Consider the following 18218-nt stretch of genomic DNA (forward strand, 5'->3'; position numbering starts at 1 on the left):
TATGTCTCTTTTTATCCATGCATGTTTAATCCCAATGAACAAAACTGTAAAATGCCAAAACTATTTCTTGAAGCACAATTACTTATGAAAAACTAGGTATATAATCTAACAGCAGATTATTGAAACTCACACTTCACTGATTTTCAGATAAAACCACTGGATCAACATCATGTCAATCAAGTTGGCTGATGTACTCAAATGTTACGGTCAATTCGCAAAGTCCGGGATAATTAGGTCTGATCTTTCACACATTTTCGTGTGAGCTGCAATTATCCATTCAGCATGAATTGGTTTGACCGTTTAAATTGAGTAAAGTCTGGTGGTTGAAACAGGCTGAAACAAAGAAATGATTAAATTGTTTTTCAATTTTTTTTGCTGATTACACTTTTTCAATTTCAGTTCTTTTACTGTTTGGTCACCATGTTCATCCATTCATTCATTATTCACATTTATTCCCAATATAAAAGTCCAAGTCAGTTTAAAATATATTTAATAAATTTTGTACACATTTTAGACTAGTTACATTTGCTTCTTGCTATTGACATTTCTTCAGTTTTAATATTTTTTTCCCAATTTTCAGTTGATCATTCTCCAACCATTCACACGTTTCTCTTTCAGGAGCAAAACTTTCTCTTCCCAATCTACTTTGTTGATCTTTACATATAAAAACTTATCAAATGTTTGACAAATCATTGTCTCTAAGCAGACATTTTAATGGGGTTGCCGATGTTGGTTACTCGGTTTCATGTTTATTTTATCCCTCGGTATGTAGTATTGTTATGGGGTCGCGTTGGCGGTTAAACTTCCAGTGACCATTCAGTGACTCACTATGTTCTCTGTGGCTGATAAACTCTCATTAGAGTACAGGCCCAATTAAACTTAGGCCTTAACTCCAAGAGGTCACTGTGATTCTCTGACGAAGTGGGAAATCCATACACTAAGAATGGGACTAGTGATGAAATGCTGACTCAGATTTAAGTTTCGTCTGGTTTATTAAGTCACAAACTTGTATAGCATTACAATTTCAAGACTCAAATATCTGGTGCATCACTTCAAATAATAACTCATTGCTTTTATATCACAGTGATAGTGTGCAATTGGACAAACATAAGTAATGTAAGTAACAGTTTTTATGATAAAAGTTGATATTAACGTTTATCAATGTCAATGTTTAATGTTTAGATGTTATTTTAAAATTATTGTTCAGTGATAGACTTTGAAACATTGGCTAACTTTTCATTAAATTCATATAGGTTAAAATGTCAAGCAGAGCCTTGAGAAACACTCAGTGGCTGAAAAAACAATAACTACCTTGAGAAACACTCAGTGGTTGAAACAGCAATAACTAACAGCATATGTATTAAGCCTTGAGAAACACTCAGTGGCTGAAAAAACAATAACTAACAGCATATGTACAAAGCCTTGAGAAACACTCAGTGGCTGAAAAAACAATAACTACCTTGAGAAACACTCAGTGGCTGAAAAAACAATAACAGCATATGTACAAAGCCTTGAGAAACACTCCACAGCTTTACAATATAACAAATAACTATTGGAAAGAACCTTGAAACACTTGACTTGACCTCACAGGATCATGAAAATACTGTCTGAATACTATTTAACTGATAAGCAGATATGTAAGCTGAAGTTGCTGATTTAAAACAATGAATGAATAGATATCCATTCAGGTTTGAGTACACAGATGTAGATTTCAAGACTTAGTTTTAGAACTATCCAAAATTTACTATAAAAGAAACATTATTTTCTTGCATTTACTTACATAGATATCGTAAAATAACTATGAATTCTGATTTGCAGAAAATAATAAACAAAAGAGTTACCTTTTCTTTGCACACTTCCTTATATGATATTTGTAGAAAAAAAAGTAGTAAATTGATTTGTCCATGCTCAGTCTAAACGTAAGGAACTCTTAACGTGACCCTCGGAAACCCAAACAGGTCCCAGTAGAGACGCTTACAAGCCTTTTATACCTTCCATGGTATTCTGCAGAATGAATGATGTTGTAAGCAACCCTTAACTATTATGCAAGATAACAATGGGAATATTCTAAAGGTGCTAAAGTTGGAAATGAGGCTAATACCTAAGAAAGTTACACATGCATTACCAGCATGATAACATCGTGAAATTAAAGAGTTAAATGGATGATTTATGATCAGTTTATATGGGAATATTAAATATATACCAATCATCATTTGGTATTGAATAACAGCATGTATTAATGAATAAATTAATATTGTCCATCAATGTTGACAACACCCATCCACCTAGATATGATGTCGTAACCCCATCTACGAAGTAGAGGCACTAATATTAGTGGATAGATTTGCTGCCCGTTACAGGATGGAGGAATACAGATTTCACTCTGTCCATAAACATTTAATTTTTGGAGCACAACTCAAACCATTAAAGATATTAGATCCTTGTAATTTTCTGCATTCAGTATTTGTATGCTGCCATGGAAACAAAGTTTAGCATATGTAGTATAAAAATTGGTCTATGTCAGTGTTTCCCCCAAAATGTCCCAGACCCACCAAATGCTAATAGTTGTACTTTTAGGCATCCTTGGAATAACCCCACTGCCCACAGGTTGGGAACCATTAGTCTGTATTGCTTGTTTTTCTGATTACTTTTAACAAACTGAATAGACCCAGATCTGCTGGTGCATTATGTGATAGATGATATGGGCCTGTGCAGTTGGTCTTGACTTCTAGGTGAATATATATACGGTATTTAAAATTGGTCAGTTTTAAAAAAGTCATCTCAGTTTCATTTACTTTTACAAAAGTAATTAAGATGGATACATGAACTCTAATTGTCTATAGATTAAGCAAATTGCCTTATTGTTTTACAGATTGAATCCATTCTCACTGGTAAACAAGGGGACTCCTAAGTACATCCCAGGTTCTGGATTCTCATCAGCAAAGGAAAAGAGGACATCAGGACTGTTTTGTAACAAACAGGAGGTATGTCTATGTCTGCTGCTACAAGAAAGTGAAGAAGCTTACATTAAGTTTTTATCTTGATTGCAAGGCATAGGCAAGATTAATAGAATCCATGCATTGTTGTGGGAACCAGAAATCTCATATATGAATCAGAATTTTTGGGCAGGAATGAGACTTTGCCAAGTTTCTTTTCACAGTTCTGATCTCAAGGATGGGATTTCCTGGTCTCACATCAATGTAAATGATGGATTGGGTTTTTTGGTGTGTTTTTTTCTCATTACTTGGAAAAGTGTTGAATAAGTAAATGGCTTGTCATCAGTATGGATATAGCTTTCCGTGGTGTTGCTATTGTTATTGATGAAGATGTAAATAATGAGATTTTATTAGCCAGTTTTAAGAGAGTGTTTTATGTTAATGGCATTTTATGATGATCTGTTAACATTTGCTTGAATGGTTTATGGTATTTTCATGAAGCTTATCCCAAATATATGTCATAACCTGATGGTGTATCATTTGACATAGTCATGCCTCCAGGTCTGGGTAATGTCAGTGGACATTATAATTCCATGTTCAGATTATAATAAATATAAATGAATAAAGTTATTTTATGTCAGTAATACATTACCTATTGCATATATTCCTTTTCTGGGACTTTAGTCTCCAGTCCAATCTAATTACTCCCTCCAATTAGTATTGGAAGGACAGTTTTGAAAGATGATCCCAGTCCGACTAATTAGTTACAGTGAAGGTAGGGGAAAACATTGTTTTCCTTAGGTATACTCTTTACATGTGTGCTTTATCATGCATTACAATTTGATAAAGAGACTATTTCTATAAAGTTTAAAGTATTTTCTTTGACAATTACAGTACCTTAGGAATTCATTTAGTTCAAACAGATTTATTTGGAATATTACTCTTCTTTATTTTAGGATCTAGCAAGACAGTTAGCAGCTACAGACAGAATGGTTTTTGATTTAGAAAACAAGTTATTCCAACAGAAAACATCAAGCCCTATAGAAGAATGTCCTATTAAGGGACAATGTGATTTGCCTTCTCAGGAATTATCAGGGGCCCAAGTACCTACCTCAAACCTAAGCCCTAGGGAACTTGAGTCAAAGGAGACAGATGTGTCCCCATCCACAGATAAAGGGGAGGACCCAGATATTGATAAAGATAACGCCCTGAAGTATCAGGAAAACATTATTCCTAAATGTGTTGAGAACTTGTGTACTACAGCAGAAACCAAGGACTTGTCTGTGTGCAAGGTATGCAAAGAGTACAAAGTGTTGTTTCAAATCATATTTATTGTCTCATCTGCATTAGCATGGTGGGACATAGGTGTCACTTTTACAGCAACAATGGTAGTTGCTATGCAACCAGTGTTCAAGTTTTTATAAGTTGGGTGCTTGAATACACAGATGCTTGTTTGACACCAGGTTGTGTGAAACACTTGATTTGTACAATTAATATTGATGGAAAACTAAGTTTGTTTCTTAAAATGTCTGATAAGGGAGCTTGTGTGACAGAAATGTAGCTGATTTGCTAACCTAACTTTTCTTATCTCTGTCCATTTGCCTCAGCCCCGTTGTTTCAGTCATGCTGTCTACACACTAATTACAGCACTTGTAGGAACTGTGTTCAGAAGTTAAAGAGTGTTTATAAACTAGTTTTTCAAAAGTTAAAAGAGTTCCTTATATAAACAAATAATTATTGTTATTTTCATAAAACATTGATTAAGTGTGATAATAACAGAACACTTTTAGAATGTCCTAACTTTGCATGAACCAGTCACACTGCTTCCTTCGTTAAGGTATTCATACTAATGCACTGTGTTGACAAAACAATAGTATGTGCCTCATGGTGCTTTTGGTGCAGTGTTGACCACACATACAAATTATGAATGCTAAATTACTTTTGTTCAGTAGATATAGTAAAATTGTTCATAACGAACTATGCAAAAGAAAGTCGGGCATTAATAGTATCTGAGTATTGAATGTGCTAAACTATGTTGCAAAAAATGAAGGACTGTTTTGAAAGGAGCAGTAATTGGTGTTTGGTTTTGCATCAAGACAAGGAAATCTCAGCAGAGGGGTTACATTATTTATCTCCCTGCTAAGTACAGCCTCTTCAGAGATTTATTTTATCATGCCTGCTTAGCATAGTTGAGACATGGGTATCACTCATTACACTTAGAAAGCATCTTGAAAATAGTTACTGGTCATTCTTCTTCAGCCAACACATTAATTCATGGTGGTCATTATAATTGGTTATTAATCCCAAACCCTGGGAGTACCTGTCATATTTGGACTGTTGAATCAGGAAGATCGGCCATGTCATATCCATGCATCCCTACCCTCCCCCTAACCCTTGGTCAAGGTCATTTAAAAACATTGGTTGAGTTTTCGCTTAAAAATTATTCTGTGTAGACATAAGTTCCAAACCCAGATAGGATTAGCCATGATACATCAGCTCACGAATCATGACGCTTCATCTGTATACATCCATGCACACATCTGCATTCTCTACCTCAGGTAAGGCCAAGGTCTCTTGAAACCCTTGGTTAATTAAGTTGGCAGTTCAAGTTTTTCTATAAAGTCATAATTTCTTAAACCCATGATATTTGGACTATTGGATCAATAAGCACTGCTTTTCAAGATTCATACATACCTTCTGACCCATAGGCAAGACCAGGGTCATTTGAAAATTTTCAGTTAATTGTTTTCTGATTAAACTCGTGCACCCTTCCTCAAATCTTCAGGCATGACCAGGGTCATTATAGAATCTTAAAGTGTTTAGTCTACCTGGCTGTAAGACCTACTTAGTTATGGCATGGACATGTGTCCACTATCAGTTTGTGAACAAGATCTACCATGTAAATAACCTTATCTGTTCATTGAGTGTTCTGCTCCCCAATCCTCACCTTCTGTGAATGTTTTTTGTGTGTTCTTGTTGCTAAATTTGATTAATTTTTTAACCTTGCTCAGCATAAAGTGATTCTGTTCATTATTCCCTTTCTTAGTAACTGGTGTTTGCTAGCATTCTTTGAGGACATGGATCAGGTTTACAACCTCCCTTTCTCAGTGTTACGTCCAATCCCTTTGGGGGTGGGAAGTTTAGGATGCTGATGCCTTTCCATTCTGGTAAACTTAAATGCATTCCCAAAAGAGCAGGATGCTGCAGATCCTTCCCTCCCATTCAGGTTGCCTGCTTCTTCCCACCTGTCAGGCTATATGTTGAAGGATGATAAAGTCTGCACTTTTCATTTAATGCCTCCTTCCCCAAAACGTGTGCCCATAGCCTTCAGACAGTAGGAGTGGTCTCCATCCCCCCTCCTCAGGTGGTGCTAGTTTCTGCCTCTAGCTTGGAGTGAAGATCTGACAGTAACAGCTTACACTTCTTGTTCTTGTTATTACTATAATTGCTATAAAAAAATTGTTTCAGCCAACCATATGAAGCCTTATATCTTCATGTTTGGTAGACTGAGCAGAATGCCTGAATAGCATCAATGTGGGTCAAATGATTTTATTCACTTTAAGATTTTTGAAAGCTGGATTTCCATCGGCTAATTCAAGGGTCACCAGAACATGACTCCTAAGCAATTACTGTCAGATTTTACGTAGGACAGTGGTGATCTGATTTTAATCAGATTGGGAAACAGCCAAACTTTGGGTTTCTATTCCTGGATCTTTTTGGTGTTGAAGAAATGCAAAAATTTCAACTTAACAGCCATCTCGAATTCTGCATACAAGTGAAGCTTATAAGAGGTAACCTGTGGTCACTGAGTAGGATTTACACTGTGAGAAAATAAAGTTGAAATTTTGATTAATCGAAATACTCAGGCCAGGTGTCTTCAAAAGCGGATTATGATGTAAAAATGAAGTGTTGAGCTGCATTTGTCAATATGGTTAAAGGATTTTGTTTTTGTAACAAAAGATAGATTCCAGTGCAATCTATATCCAAGTTTTGGCTTCCTTTAAAGGTACCTTTGAATTTCTCCACACCAAACCCAAGATTCTATATATAGGTTTAAAGAGCCCAACAAATGTCACCAGAAAACTTGCCAGATGGTATATTTTGTTACCAATAAGTTTAAAATGAAAATGTAATTTGTGACATTGGCAAAGCCCAGCAAAATTCCTGTTAAGGGAGAGTTCATACCTTATAGTGAGTAGTATGGCCATGGCTTCAGTGTCTTCTTGCATCTACCTCTTCATCCTTGGAACTCTGAATGCTGATTTGAATTTAACTCCCTTAGAGAAACTTCGCTTGTGCCCTAACCAGTTCCAATTTCAAGTAAACTGAAAATCTCACAAGGAACTTCTATTTCTCCTGGATCTGATTTTAATCACCACCTGAATTGTTGGCTAGATTGACATCAGTTCCTGACCAGAATCTTGATTTACAGCCTTGAACTCCATACCTTTTTGCGTAAAGATGCATCAGATTCAAGATGGGATATCAGATGGAGGTGGTTCTTCAGGGACTTGGGTTTCCAGAAGAAGCTGGAGATGGTCATGATTGGCTCCTTTGCCCATTTAGGGCATTAAGGCTTTAGTTGTCTTGCTGTTAAAGAAGGAAAGGTTGGTATTGTTTCTTGCTCTCAATGGTTCGTTCGATATTTTTGCAGCCACCTTTCCAGGTGGATTGTCCACACAATCAAGAACTTGTCACTACTTCACTTTCTTTTTTTCATAAGTGTTATAACCCTGTGGTCAGGGCTATTGATGCATCTTGGACCTACTTGGATCACTCCTTTTTGGATGATGTCAAGTGAGCTGCTTTCTGGCAGTGGGACACTACCTTTTCATCCATTTACCTATGCTCTTTGGTGCATCGGAGCAAAGGCAGTGTTTTATTGGGTCCAGTTGGGACAACACAACTTGTAACAAGGCCATCTACCAGCTTACAGAAGGAAACACTTCTCCAGTTAGGTTAAGTACCAGTATTTTTCAATCCATCAGCCTCCCTTCTATCTGGTTAATTCAACAATGCTCTGTTGGCAGGTAATGTCTTACTGCCTTTAAAATATATTTTGAGGTGTGTGTGTTTATGGGGGCAGTAAAACAAATTTTAATTATTTAATATTTAACTATTGTTTCATTGATTCCCTTTTCCCAACCTGCTCAGATAGTCTGTAGTAAAAGCGTCAAAAGAGGAAGATATTCCTTATGTTGGCTATGACTAAGGCATCAGACTGGAATCATGTTCTCATACTAATTGGAGGAGGAAATATTTAGATTTGAGTAGGGACATGGTGTCTGAGAAACGGGAAGCATTATAATAGTAGCATGTAAGCATTACATCATTAAAATCAGTTACCTTCCAACCAGACAGAATAACCTACATTACAGTACTCTTAACAATCAAATCAAGGTAATATTTTGGCAACATTTATCTTGGCTTATTCTGTCAAAGTAAAGTTTGGAATTAATTAGTGTTGCTGTTAGTCATCTATGTAATGGTCTTAAACTGTAATTGTATTATTCCAAATAAAATTTATTTCTTACAGGCAACAGAAGGTGGTAGCTCATTCAAGCAGCCCAGATTTACAAGCAAGGATGTCAAAAATACTTATTTGAATAAAGACTGGAAACCAAAGGCCTGCACAGAGACTGATATTCGGTTTACAGGGTCTATACCCCATAGAATAAGTCCCATTTGTGACACACCCAGAACTTCACGTTTTAAATATGCTACAAAGGCTCTAGAAAATCTGATTCTTCCTTATGCTGAGATGACAGGAATGGATCAAGATCACAGGCTAATTTATGTTGATAGAGCTTGCTCCCCTGTTTTTCCATTAGAAGAAGGCTGTACCTGCACAGTATGTGGAAAGGGAAGTTGTCCTGGTCATAGTATCAAATTGAATAGTGACAATTCTGATATCAATGATGAAGTAGTAAAAATTTCTCCAAGAGGCAAATTTATTAGGAGTAATGAAATTACAAAATGGAGTGTTTTTGTTGATGGACAAGAGCATGGGAAAGAGATGGTTAAATATGAATCTACTTCAGAGTCACACAGCTGTAAAAAGTGTGAAGAAAAGGCTAATATTGAATGTTGTCATCAGTCAATACATAATAGACCAACAGTATGCTCGGCACAGTGTTCACCCATGGCAGCCTTTTCACCTTTCTCAAAAATGACTGCTGATACCTCAGTCCAAAACGTTGCTGACATGCAGTCCATTTCTGTACAGTGTTCTCCTAATGCATTTACTGTAGACTTTTCCCATGTGTTCACAATGACAGATATTCCTGTGAAATGTAAGACACGTGACCAAGAGGTACAAAGCTACCCTGAATGTACAAGTGTAATGTGTTCACCTATGCCAAGATTGACCGTAGATACATCTACTCAGAATGTTGCCATAATGGAGTCTGTATCTGTCTCACCAATGCCAGTTGCAGCAAGGAATATTGGCATGATGACAGATGAGCCCAAGGCTGTGGAAGTTGGGGTGGGAAGTGATATAGAAATGGTCGATAAGGAAGTATCAGCTGTGCCAGTGTATTCAACAGCTTCCACATTGACAGAGGCAGCACATGTGGAGACTAGTGAGACTTCCATGACACCTGTCAAGATTTTGAACAAACAAGGACGCAGGTATACTACATATTGCTAGGCATTTGAAGTAGAAACCGTAAGAAATCGACTTCTGTCTGCATAGTGGTTTACTGGACTTGGTATTGTTATCTAGATAATTAACATGCATCCAGGCTTGTAAGTTGTGAATATTGACATCATTCCGAAAAGAATTTTGTATTGAGATTGGATCTAGATAATGAGTGTTTATGGGTGAATGGTTCATAAGTGACCAGATCCTAAACTGTAGGGGCAGACACTAGAAAATGAATTCCTTTTAGTGCTCTTGAGATACACAAAACTACTTACAAGTTTTGTTTTGAGTCTGGGGGAAAACAGGCTTGATATGGTGTGGAATACTACCAGGTCATGAGTTTATGATGTATTTATGTACCATATAAAATGAATTCCCTGTGACTTCAACAAAACATGACAGCAGTTTTGTATTTGTTAACATACTCCCTCTTTTCTGGTTTCAACATATTATTTAGTTTTTTGCTTTATAAATGGAATTTCACAATAAACTTCGTACCCGTCGAATGGATGTAAAAAAGTTATCAAAATATACATGATAAAATTTTCCTCTCAAAGACATAGTAAGCTTTTGCACAACTTGATAGCCAAGACCCTTCATGCTCTCATTCACTTCATCTGTATCTTCCTTCCCCAGGTAAAACTCAAACTGGTGAAAAAACCCAGAAAAACTGTCAGTGCATCCATACTTTCAGGTCCCACTTGATAGGCTTTGAAGGAAGATACTGCTTGGCCTTGTGTCGTCCCTTGAATGCAGTCTTACCTGTAAAGTGCATTATCTTCTTGATAAATCATTTAATGAAGTATTGTATGAAATTTTGATCTAAATTTAAAATTGGATCAGTGAATGAAAAGTTAGTTTATTTTTATTTTTAATTTATTTGTATTATTATGAAAAGGTATGGAATAAAATGTCAGATATTCGAGTCTAATGTTTAGATTTATGTATGGAGATGTGATAGATTGGAGTTGTGTGGTTATGGATATCTAATGTATGTTTTTGTGTGTATATGATATGCACACATGAGTGGTTCATATTGGACATGCAAAATAACATGAATATATTATGGGCTATTTGTTTTAATTTTAATTTTTATCATTATCACATTAATGTAAAGATGAAAGACAATACAATATGTATGCATGCATGTATGTATGTGTATTTCTTTTATGATCTCTATATGTGAGTGTGTCTGCTGTGCAGCTTACTGTTGGAAAGAAATACATTATTTGTAATGAATGTACATATGTTTAAAAACCTTCATCAATGGTTTGATGTTGGCGAGGCATGTAAATATTCTCAATGTTTGTCAGAACTTCGTCCAGTATTGGATGTATTTTGTGAAGTTTATCATGGTTAGGGTGATCGGCAGGAAAATCGGTGTTGTCATCATTTAGGCGAAGATACTGGAATAGTTTTTCAAACCTTTTGCGTGGCTTTACAGTTTTGATTCCTTCATTGGATAGAAAATTGTAATTTGACCAATAAAACTATAGTCAGGAGCTTTGATTATCCCCATGAAGATCAACATGCCAATAAAGGCAGACATCTCAGGCACACTGGTCTCTGTCCAGTTTGATTCACTGATTTCATGATCCACATGTTGTTCAGCTGCAAATTTATTTGTTTCACTTACAATCAAAAAGTCAAACTGGAAAATATAATTGGAAATAGTCTAGTTCTGGTGCCATTTCCTGCAAATTATGTGATGGTCCTGACTGCTGAGTAAATGGACTTCTGTCAATATCTTGCACTTCTGGAACTTTGCATATTGAAATGAATGGAAAAAATGACTAACACAGACATTCTTAATTTTGTTATTTTATTTTATATGCCATACAGTTATGGCAGATTTTGTGTTTTAAACACGTTAAAGCAACATTATACATTACAATGTATGGAAGAAGACTTGCCGTATTTGCCGTGCATTCTACAAATGTGATTTTCCACATAAAGAACATGATGACATTATGAATTTATACTAGTAATGTAAACTTAAGCATTATAATTGGAAAAATTACAATTATGAGTAACTTACATATCTTGAAAAGGCCATAATATTTACATCTAATTGAGGTAATACAAATGGCCCATGATGCCATTTTTAATGTGGTCATGGACCCCCCCCCCACATATAATTGGTCAGTTAAGTTTAGATTTATAGGTTCTAATGTTAAGTAATATATCATTAAAATCGAATGTTAGTAAAGATGATTTATTTTTGACCAGCATTTGGTTACCTCGTGGCAAATCAACATTTAGATGGAAGATGTAACATATACATAGTAGATACTGTGTAATGCTTAGAAATGCAAAGATGTGGGGCAAAGGTAAAAGCGTAGTTATGAGTAGATGGGGGGGGGGCGTGTAAAGGTGTAGAAAAGCGTACGTAGGGAGTAAAGGGTTAACTTAAAATTTCATACTTAACTTTTGCCATGGGGGTCCTTACATTGTCATCGTCACATTGCAAACCAGATTGGGTTTCTATGCTAACACTGTGTCTGTATTATATGGGTGAGTGAGTCTGTTTTAAAGAATTTTTACAATAAATTGGCACTTTGCAATATAAATCTGACTGTAGGTTTTCAAATTTTGGGGCATAGTTTTTCCATTCATATTTTTTCAATTCTTTTGGGAAATATTATAAACTTGAAAATATTGGATGCAGATGACGCAGCACTTATTTTCTGTGTATCTATAGTCCAAAGACACCTCCCCTTTACTGAAAATGGAATTTTCCATGAATTGGAAAATTCCCATGAGCATGCTTGTTGTTTCAATTGGATAATTATATTGGGTCTAAATGCAAAGGATTTGACATTGTTTAGGAGTCCTCTGTTGGTGCTCATGTTAGAAACATTATTAGATGAAATGAGTAAGTGTTCTGCATTTTCTTTTATTCTTCAAGCATTTTTGTTCTTAAAATAAATAGGTGGGTACAAACTGCCTATGGGTTGTGGGGACTGCTTAAAATAAATAATACCCCCCCACCCCAATCAAATGTGTCCAGTAGTCCTGCTGACTTCAGAATCTTACAGTTAAGTAGTCTGAAAAGAAAATATGGTAGTCATAGATGTGAACTACCGCTTTCGTCATCTCTGACCAATTTTGGCCAAATAAAGCACAGAGCTTCCAGGCATGATGAACTTTCATTTTTTTATTTACAAATGTTGTCAATCTGTCATTAAGTATGGCTGCCATTATTTCACCCTGGCAGGAAGACTTTTCAAGTGTATAAATATTATGCCAGTCTGCCTGCATATAAGGCAACCATTATTAAAAACAGAAAAACTGCTCTGACTAAATATGATCTTTTAAACAACTTCAAGACCACTGAATATAATTTGACCAAAAGTTCACAATGCACCCTGGCATAAGAAATTTTTTTATTTGCTTGAATGTTGATGATTAGCCATCTAATAAAGCTGCCGTTACTTAAGATAGAAAAACCTTTACATGACTTCTCCAAAACTTCTGAATAGAATTTGACAAAACTGTCAGAAATCATGGAAGTGTTTTTTTTTAAAGTTGATACAAGTTATGGTGATAATCATCAAATATGTCCACTGCTACTATAAATAGAAAAAAACAATTAAAATTCAACTACAAAAATGCTGAACAGAATTTGCTTTTATTTGACAGAAAGCATCTGGGCATGAAGACCTTTTAAATTTATATCAATTTTGCCAGTATGCCCTCAAAGTGGCTACCAGCACTAAAATTAGAAAAATATTTAAAAGACTTATCCAAAACTGTTCAATAATTATTGACCAAACTATATGGGAAGCATGCTATGCTGCTAGTTTGTCTTCCAGAACAGAACAGAAAGTTTATTCAGTTCTTTAAGCCTCAGGTCCATATGCATAACATAATGAACAGAGTATAATCCACATTGGGCCATAAACAGCATAGTAAAATACACTTGTTTGGGTGTTGATATTGATACTTTTTAATAGCTCATCTCTTAGTTTGAAAGCAAAATACAAAAAATGTTTGAAAGATCTGTAATAAGGGTTCTATATTTATGAATGAAAACTGACTTTGCCTGTCTTAATTCATCAATTATATATCGTTCCACAAGAAAATCAAAGCATATTAAGAAATACTTCAATCGTGAAGCAATTGAAACTGAAATATTTTGATCTTCTGTGGACTAAAAAGGGATATCAACTCTTGTGTTTTAATTACTTTTACTCTGCATAGTTGAAACTATTTGAAAACATGAAAAAAGAGGTATGTGATAATTACAAAACTGAATCTGTGTTTTTTTTTGTTTCAAGTCAGTTCACACACAGGCCAAAGGCAATTCACTGTAAATATTCACTTGCTGCAACAGCAACAACAAAAAATCACATTGCCTCGGAATGTTTGCAAGTGTTGCCTCCCAGAAATCAAAGAGTCATTTTTACAAAGATGCTCCCAGGGCATGCAATCGCATGATTCATGCAAATATTTTACGAAATTATGCACATGGAAAGCAGTGATGTGTGAGACCTCCTGCAAATTAATTTCAAGTTGCGCATATGAAAATGTACCTGCACAGCATAGAACTTTATTCAGCTGTTCACCCTTAAAGTATTTGATTATAAATGTTAAAAATATTGAAGCGTTTGTCACGATGTGTATTTTGTTGCAAGTGTTGACATATCAGGTTTCTTTGGCTTAACATGAATGGTTGATAATCTAAATTTGATTGGCACATTGGGCCCCATGACAAGCATTGTGTCGAAGTTTGAACATTGCATAAAGGAAGTTTTACAAATGTGTGTTTATAATACAGGCAATCGATAAAACTCAAAATGGCCAATTCCCAGCATTGTTCATCTTTAGATGATGATTTAATTCAGCTATTCTGGTTGATCATATGATCATAGTAATTAAGGTAATTTATTTTTAAAGTCAGGAAGTATATCAGATTATAGGAGCTGGTAAAAGTTAAAAGGATTGATTTTGAACAAAAAATGGTGTTAAATTCAAATCCGATGTACTTGCTGGATGGACCAAAACAGATGGCATGATGGTCAACCCCTCATTTCAGCGGTATTTTGAGATTAAATGGTGAAAAGGCAGACAAACAAGCCAAATTAAAATACAAACAATTTAAAAGTAGAGTGCACTTCTCACTTCTTTTCTAGTCAACAATTTAGCCCAGCCGGATCATGTGCTACAAAACTATATAGCCCTAATATAAAGGTTACGATAAATCTAATAAATAAGAATCTAAAAATGAAATTAAAAAATAAAGATATTTATTTCATTAAAATACATCTGCTTGAATAAGTAGACTATGGGTTTAATGAACTTAAAATCCTAATACAACATTACGGAATAGTAAATCTAGCATAGTAGTCAGCTGAGTGCTAATTCAAGGAAGTTAAACATTGGCAGAGCTTAAGTTAGTGAAAAATCCCTGTGAGCTGTGAAAGGGTGTTCTCAGTACAGAACAGTATTCATACACAGATATGAAACTGATTAGGCTGAGAAAGAATGAACAGATTAATGTATATACAACCAGAGGCTACATCTTTTAAAGATTTTGATTTTAATAGGAGTCTTACAGAGTGGATAAGGAACAAAGAGATGGATATTGAAGTGTTATATAAATAATGAAATATGTCCGTTTCCTCCTCCCTCACAATTTTGTTCTACTCTCCCCTTATGATAAAATCCTGAGAGCATCTCTGTTTTTTGCAAGTAGATCCTAGAGAAATATGTGCTCATATAAAAATTTGACTGAGTGGCTATCCTGGTTTTACAGCATTATGTATATCCTGCAACGTGACCCAAGTTTAAAAAGAAATTGAATGATTACGGTCAATTTTGTTGCTTGCCTAGAATTTAGTATAGAATATTCTACAAGAAAGATTTTTATTTTTGCAATTTATAAAATCTTAATTCCAGAAAGTATGAAAGTGTTTTAAATATAAAATTGTTTTAAATTCTTCCAGCCTCTAGAGACTCAAAAATAATTTTGTCATTGAATTGCAATATAGTAGCCCCACTCTTGAACGGCCCCCCTGACCAGCGGCCACCTCCTTTTTCTGGCCAGAATCTCTTGACACCGACAAGTTTGTATTCAAAAGTACCCCTCAAGAATGGCCACCCCTCTAATGCGACAAGCAGCCACTTTTTTTTTCAAATGTATCCAGAACCAATAATTAGTTCATGTCGTGATGTCAGGTCAGATTATCTCTATCGTTGATACATGTCTCCCAATGTCAAGTTTATGTTACTGAAGAAGTGTTGACTAAAGTATATGTAAAATTAATGCTATATCATTGTTTATAAAAGTCGACATTTACAGGAAATGGGCTTAACAATGTTATGATAGAGTTTTGGGCTTCACACATCTGTTGAGTTCTTCTCTGATGATTACAACCAGACGTAATTGTCAAGATCATAGCAGGGTCAGCAAAGCTAAAAATAGATTTTGTGCATTAACACACACAGAGAAATTAACCTTGAACAAAACAAAGTACCAGAAAAAGACCGAAAAATCACGTGACAACACATTGCTTCCTTTATGAAGAAGGCATTTCATCCACTCAACAGAAGTTTCGCCTGCATAATTAAATCGCATACAGTTAGCAGCATCCAAATAAATCATTACCAAACATTAACATTTCATCACGTAAATGGAGATGTATTATTTTAGAAGAAAGTCGGTTATTCTACTCGATGACATGGGGGGGCGACTTGCCAAACAATTTTATGTAGAAATGACTTGAATAAAACAATTTTATGTTGAAAAGACTAGAATAAACAACATCGTAACCAATAAGGAGGTTATTCAGCAGCAGTGGGAAAATGGAACAAAGATTTAAATGACGTTTTTGAATTGTTTTGGTGCATGACAACAATGCCCACTCGCACATCACACTTATGCCAAGAAAACGAACTATTAATGTATATTCAGTTGAAATAAGCCTATTATTATAACAAGAACCTTTTAGTAATTAATGTTACTTTTAAATGAAGATATTAAATGCTTTGAGGTATGCTGCTTTCTCACTAAGTACATTACATATACTACTTCCCAAAAATTTAGTCCCCTTTGGAAAGACCACCCATCTTATAAGGCCACTTTCCCAGTGCAGAAGGGTGGCCATAGAAGAGGGGGACCACTGTACCAATTCGATATTTATTGATAGCAAAGCCACTAGCATCAGATTCAGTGACTTAGTACGTGGAATATAGTTTTAATGAACGTCTTCACTCCAAACAAAATGTATGCATTTTGTTTTAGGGAGGTATAGAATTGATAATATCTTGTGCCAGTAACATGTAGGAAAATGTGTCATTTCAAGTGAATCAGAATTTTTTAAAATTTATAATTACTCTTACAGGGTTAATTTTTTCTGCACCTAGCAACAGTGACCCTTAGTTTTCATCTTTGGCACAAGAAAATATATTCCACAGCAGTCACAGAGTGCATAGAAAAAACCCTAAGAAAATAAAGATTATTAGGATAGACTGTATACTGAATCTAGTACATATCGAGCTTATTGCCAAAAAATATCAGATGATCCATTTCACTGGATAGATAGCCTGCTGATTTCTGTTAGTGTGAGCATCAGTACATGGGTTGATCATTGATAGAAAATGTAGAGAAGAGCTTCAGTAAAAACATGGCTGCATTTTCTTAGTAGCATATAGGAAAGAAGAAAAAATGGTGACTCAAATGTCCAGAATAAATTCTAGACTGGAATGGTTACTTGATCACGATGAGTTCACATCCCAGTATGGAAAGTTTATGACGGGGATGGTTGATGATGATCAATGTCACTGAGGTTGTGGATTATTCATTTTTGTGCAATATTCACTTTTTCAGCATTTTATACTTTGAATCAGTTAATGTTGAGTCAGACAGGCATAGTTTGCTAGTTTCCTTGTTAATTTTTAAAATTTAAATAACTGTTCTAGTTGACAAGGTAATTTTATAAAACAGGACTGGGGTCCAACACTGTAAAAACTGATCCAATGCTGGAAAATTTAATATTTATTTCAGAAATATATGAATCCATAACACAAGTGCCTTTGATGATTACATACAAGATATTTAAAAACAATATTTTGTATAATTGTAGACTTACGGCAGATGAGGTGAGGAAACAACACCCTCGAGCTTTAGCCAACCAGCTGGACACCATGAATGTGTGCAATGAGAGACTTAAGGCTGAGGTGCTCAGCCTGGAACGTGAACAAACTTCTCTTAAGAAATCCATTAAAGAGCTACGTGCAGAGAATTCCAAGCTTGAAAAGCAGCTTCTTGGTGCGGACCAAAAAATGCAGGAGGAAATAAATCGGTTAATGGTAATGTATTTTTTTTTGCTAGGTGAGAAAGAATATTGAAATGAAGTTTTCTTGTGGTGTAGACAATGACCAGACTACATCACTTGGAAATTGCATTATTTAAATGTTCTATGTTTTTAATTTATTAATATATATCACATAATTTTACCTCTTTGCTTACGTCTCCCTTACTCTCTGTCTCTTTCTCTCTCTCTGTTGGCCTTGACAGTGATCAAGTGGTCAGAATATGAAAGTCGTTAAAATTTTGCATGTCTTGTTACTATGTAAAATTTGGCGGAGAAAAAAAATCTTAGAAAATGTTTATGTTATTGAAAATTTGTACC

General features: G+C 35.2%; 1 protein-coding gene across 2 annotated transcripts in view; it reads left to right on the forward strand.

Annotated features, from left to right (window-relative positions):
- The window catches only part of LOC149776992 (uncharacterized), a 113173-nt gene that overhangs the window by 15062 nt on the left and 79893 nt on the right, over nucleotides 1–18218 (forward strand). For both annotated transcript variants that reach the window (XM_089941745.1, XM_089941744.1), the window contains 4 exons: nucleotides 2873–2984; nucleotides 3893–4228; nucleotides 8473–9569; nucleotides 17670–17895. In XM_089941745.1, the coding sequence (XP_089797871.1) occupies nucleotides 2873–2984; nucleotides 3893–4228; nucleotides 8473–9569; nucleotides 17670–17895 (1771 nt within the window). The remainder of the gene's footprint in view (nucleotides 1–2872; nucleotides 2985–3892; nucleotides 4229–8472; nucleotides 9570–17669; nucleotides 17896–18218) is intronic.

This window comes from Sinohyriopsis cumingii, chromosome 18 (genome assembly GCF_028554795.1).
Source record: "Sinohyriopsis cumingii isolate HCF-2022 chromosome 18, ASM2855479v2, whole genome shotgun sequence".
Classification (NCBI taxonomy): Eukaryota; Metazoa; Mollusca; class Bivalvia; order Unionida; family Unionidae; genus Sinohyriopsis; species Sinohyriopsis cumingii.